The 5,419-nt window shown below is 58.9% G+C and overlaps 1 protein-coding gene across 1 annotated transcript; it reads left to right on the forward strand.

Annotated features, from left to right (window-relative positions):
• The first annotated feature begins 1,892 nt into the window (after positions 1–1,892).
• Positions 1,893–3,479, forward strand: LOC136164139 (uncharacterized). Its single transcript, XM_065928936.1, has one exon. The coding sequence runs from the start codon at positions 1,893–1,895 to the stop codon at positions 3,477–3,479; it is 1,587 nt and encodes a 528-aa protein (XP_065785008.1).
• Positions 3,480–5,419: the final 1,940 nt, after the last annotated feature.

Consider the following 5,419-nt stretch of genomic DNA (forward strand, 5'->3'; position numbering starts at 1 on the left):
GTTGGGGTGCACAGGCTCTGGAGCACTCGGAGCTCAGTAGTTGTCACACATGGGCCTAGCTGGCCCATCCCCCAAGGCATGTGGAATATTCCCAGACCAGGTATCAAACCAGTCTCCCCTGCATGGCAAGGTGGTTTCTTAACCATTGGACCACCAAAGAAGCCCTAGACTTAGCTCTTTTAGAGGGAAGAAAAGTGTGCCTGAGAACATAGCTACTAGAGATCTAAGTCAGTGACATGTTTTTCCGGAATCTAGATATTCACAAATGTGGCAGTGATAGTGATGAAAGGCACAAAAAAACTTGAAGTTAAGGGGGGTTACTGCTCTCTCCCTTTCCTGGGGGCCCCTGTGTCTCCCTAGGGGCCATAGGGGAAGCTCTCGGAAGACATTTCTGGAAACTGACACACTTAATCTCTGTGGCGTGTAGATTAGAGGACTGTCCCAGATATCATCTTTCCCACTGAGCGTTCTGTCCAGAGCACCTGCCAGACTCCAGGCCCTGGTCCCCATTCTGGGAGGAGCCTGATCCTTTTCCTGCTCTTTTGTAAACAGCAGGCACTCAAAGAGCCTGGGTCAAAAATACAGGGTAGGCTTCGCACTCACCAAGCTGGGGGAGTGGGGAGCCAGGTTCCTGCAAGCAGGCTGGAAACTGTGTGATGCCCTGTGTGTGCTGCTGGCTTGGAAAACAGGGTCCCCTGTCTCTTTCTGCCCTTGTTTCCTGCCACGGTGCCTTTGCAGTGTCTGTGGGTTATAATCTTGCCCCCTTACTGACTGCAGCCAAAAGGTAAAGCTTCACCTGTCTTGCTTGCTTAGGTGTGTGCCTGGCACTCAGGGTGCTCAGCAAGTACTTTTGGTGAATGAGTGGGTCCAGACACTGGACGGTGTAGAGGCAGGAGAGTGGTGTCCCAGGGGACATGGGCCCCCAGAGGCTAGCGGGTGCTCATAGTCCCTTGTCAACTCCTCTTAGCCTGGAGCCTTGGGACTGACCACAGGGCCTGTCTTCGGTGAAGCTTCACTCCATTTATCCTGAAGGCAGCCCGTGCTTTGTCACACAGAGAAGCCTGGGACTCAGAGGACTTAAATCCTTCTCCAGAGTCACAGTAGCTGGTAATGGGAAGAGGCCCGAGCTAAGTCCGAAGCCTAAAATGTTACAGATCTCTTAGTTCCAGATGGTTCCCTGAAAACCTCAAAGGACAGCAGTTGGGAGCTCTGGCTCTGAGGTGAGGATCCAGGGGAGATAACTGTCTGTGCCTCAGTTTCCACATCTGTGAAATGATGGGGATGGTGATAGCGTCTGTGCATGGGGCCACAGGAATTAAACTGAAAACTACCTGATATGTAACCAGGGACCAATAAGTGTCAGCTAGCACTATTGTCATATTCAAAGCTATTAATGCAATCAGGATAAAACCTGCTTTTCCCGGGTCTCCTCAGACTCTGTTCCAGTTGAAAAATTGGTGAGGGGAAGGTGCTCAGCAGTCAGTGCCAGTCACCTGTGCCAGTCCGGGGTCCCCGCTTACCAGCCTCTGGGTGGAGGAGAGCGAGGCAGCAGCGGGGTCACAGCCGTCACTGTTTCCAGCAGCACCTCGTTTCTCTCACGTTTGGAGATTAACTCATCAAGCTAATTTGTGCAGCCACTTTGAAGAAGTGAAAAGGACCAGTGGGTCCTTTCCCAGGACCCCCCAGGAAAGCCAAGGACAGGGGAGGCCGAGGGGTGGAGACTCAGGAGGTCAGCCAGAAGCTGAGCGCTTGGAAGGCCTGGAGGAGGCCCACCCGATGCTCACCTTAGCACCGGGGCTCCTGCAGGAGAGGCGAGGGCAGCTTTCAGACCCTGGGCGTTCAGAGGAGGGCGGGCCCTGAGGACGCCGCTCCTCAGGAGGGCGGGCGGGAACATGCGGCCCCTCCGGGGCAGCCCCTCACCTGGACCCTCCCCCTCGCCTGGACCCCTCCCCTCACACCTGGGCCCTTTCCCCTCACACTGGGACCCTCTCCCCTCGCCTGGACCCTCTCCCCTCACACCTGGGCCCTCTCTCCTCACACCTGGACCCTCTCCCTCACTGGACCTTCCCCCTCAACTGGACCCTCTCCCCTCACACCGGGACCCTCCCCCTCACTGGACCTTCCCCCTCACCTGGACCCTCTCCCCTCACACTGGGACCCTCCCCCTCACTGGACCCTCCCCCTCACCTGGACCCTCTCCCCTCACACTGGGACCCTCCCCCTCACTGGACCCTCCCCCTCACCTGGACCCTCTCCCCTCACACCTGGGCCCTCTCTCCTCACACCTGGACCCTCTCCCTCGCCTGGACCCTCTCCCCTCACACCAGGACCCTCCCCCTCACTGGACCTTCCCCCTCACCTGGACCCTCTCCCCTCACACCGGGACCCTCCCCCTCACTGGACCTTCCCCCTCACCTGGACCCTCTCCCCTCACACCGGGACCCTCCCCCTCACTGGACCTTCCCCCTCACCTGGACCTTCTCCCCTCACACCGGGACCCTCCCCCTCACCTGGGCCCTCTCCCCTCACACTGGGACCCTCCCCTCACTGGAACCTCCCCCTCACCTGGACTCTCCCCCTCACTGGACTCTCCCCCTCACTGGACCCTCCCCCTCACCTGGACACTCTCCCCTCACACTGGGACCCTCCCCCTCACTGGACCCTCCACCTCACCTGGACCCTCCCCCTCACTGGACCCTCCCCCTCACCTGGACCCTCTCTCCTCACACCTGGACCCTCCCCCTCACCTGGGCCCTCCCCCTCACCTGGACCCTCCCCCTCACCTGGACCCTCCCCCTCACCTGGACCCTCTCTCCTCACACCTGGACCCTCTCTCCTCACATCTGGACCCTCCCCCTCACCTGGACCCTCCCCCTCACCTGGACCCTCTCTCCTCACACCTGGACCCTCTCCCCTCACACCGGGACCCTCCCCCTCACTGGACCCTCCCCCTCACCTGGACCCTCTCCCCTCACACCGGGACCCTCCCCCTCACTGGACCCTCCACCTCACCTGGACCCTCCCCCTCACTGGACCCTCCCCCTCACCTGGACCCTCTCTCCCTACACCTGAGCCCTCCCCCTCACCTGGGCCCTCCCCCTCACCTGGACCCTCCCCCTCACCTGGACCCTCTCTCCTCACACCTGGACCCTCTCCCCCTCACCTGGACCCTCCCCCTCACCTGGACCCTCTCTCCCTACACCTGGGCCCTCCCCCTCACCTGGGCCCTCCCCCTCACCTGGACCCTCCCCCTCACCTGGACCCTCTCTCCTCACACCTGGACCCTCTCCCCCTCACCTGGACTCCGTGACCCCCAAGCCCCGCCCCCCAACTGGTCCCTGTGTCTCGGCTCTGGTCCCAGCCGCTCACCTCCGGTCGCCTGTCCGTCTCCAGCTCCTGCAGAGAAGCTGGCCGTGCCCTCGGTTCCCCATGGGCCTTCCGCCCCTCAGGCCAGAGGCAGGTTCAAATGCTGTCTTTGAGCTAGGAATGACTTAGGAAGGGCGGTGAGCACTGCTGGAACTCCCGTGTGTGTCTCCTGGATGGCCAGCGCCAAGCCGTGAGGCCAGGTAGCCGGAGCATGACTGTTGGGGGGGAGCAGAGAGAGAGCCTGAGAGACAGAGAGAGAGGGACAGAGAGACAGACAGACAGACACACAGAGGGAGACAGAGACACAGACACATGGAGGGAGAAGGGGCACAGAGGGAGAGATGCACACAGGGATGGAGGGAGGAGGAGAGGCGTTGGCACCTGCTGGGGTCCCTCTGATCCCACACAACCTCCTGGAAGGGATGCCTCCCAGTTTATAATGAGGAAACTGGGGTGCAGGGAGATTCAGGGGCAGCTGGGTTTGCTCAGTGTGTCTGGTCCCAGCTCTCTGAGTCTCCTTATTCTCTGGGAAGTGATGGAGGAAATTCAAAAGTAGGAAATTGAGAGTTCAAGCTTACTACATTTGTGTTGGGCCTGAGTGCAGTTTGCAGAACGTGAAGGGAGGCACCCGCTGTCTGACCGAGGGGCTGTGTGTCCCCAGGTCGGTCAGCAGTGCAGGCGCCTGTGAGGCCATGATGGGGAGTTCCCTGCGGGGGCCCGGGCGGGGGAGGTGGTGGTGTCTGTGTTATTAAATCCCATAGTAGGGTCTGGAGCAGGGGGCACTGCAGGAGATTCCGAGCGCATTTCACGGGGCCTGGCTGGGAACGCAGCTGCAGAGCTGAGCAGACACACAGGGCCCGCCGAGGGGCAGCTGCGGAGGAGGGCACAGATGGTGGCCCAGGAAGGCTTCTTGGGGCTCCAGGATCCCCCTCCCTCCGGGGCCCGCGTCCTGGGGGTGCCCCACCCCACCAGAGGGCAGGGAGCAACGCTAGGGAATCGACCAAGGAGCACAGTACCTGAGACAGGGATGAGACAAGTGGAGCGTAGAGAGGAGCCCTCAGGAGGGTACTCCCAGCAAACAGCTTGGAAGGCGGGGAGACAGGCAGGCAGCTGTGTCTCGATGGCAGTGCTCGTGTGTGAGACACACGGGAGGGTCTGACCTCGCGTCCCGTTCTCAAAACCAGCCTCAGATGTAGTAAGCAGTTCTTGCCATGACAATGCTGTGTACCAAGTCACTCAGCGTCAGCTGAGTGGACAGTAAGTGCCCTTCTTCACACAGAGTGTGCAGGCTGTGAAGGCAACCCTGCTCTGGGCTGTGGGCAGAAGGCTGCAGGTTCCCTGGGGAGCTCTCAAGGCCTGGTCCAGGGTGCCAGGTCCACACTGATCCTCCTGTGAAGGGGAGGGTTGGGGGTGAGGACTTGCTGAGCAATAACTCAGTCGACCAGCTTGTTTTATAGCTAAGACAAAACAAGGCTCGAGGATGGACTTGTTCATCTTCACCTTCAGCGAGATTGGGCCAAGAGCCCAGTCAGTCAGTTCAGTCACTCAGTCATGTTCGACTCCTTGAGACCCCATGGACTGCAGCAGGCCAGGCCTCCCTGTCCTTCACCAACTCCCAGAACTTGCTCAAACTCATATTCATTGAGTCAGTGATGCCATCCAACCATCTCATCCTCTGTTGCCCCCTTCTCCTCCTGCCCTCAATCTTTCCCAGCATCAGGGTCTTTTCCAATAAGTCAGTTCTTCGCATCAGGTGGCCAAAGTATTGGAGTTTCAGCTTCAGCATCAGTCCTTCTAATGAATATTCAGGACTGATTTCCTTTAGGATTGATCAGTTTGATCTCCTTGCAGTCCAAGGGACTCTCAAGAGTCTTCTCCAACACCACAGTTCAAAAGCATCAATTCTTTGGTGCTCAGCTTTCTTTATAGTTCAACTCTCACATCCATACATGACTATTGGAAAAAGCATAGCTTTGGCTAGACGGACCTTTGTTGGCAAGGTAATGTCTCTGCTTTTTAATATGCTGTCTAGGTTGGTCATGGCTTTTCTTCC

This window comes from Muntiacus reevesi, chromosome 3 (genome assembly GCF_963930625.1).
Source record: "Muntiacus reevesi chromosome 3, mMunRee1.1, whole genome shotgun sequence".
Lineage (NCBI taxonomy): Eukaryota > Metazoa > Chordata > Mammalia > Artiodactyla > Cervidae > Muntiacus > Muntiacus reevesi.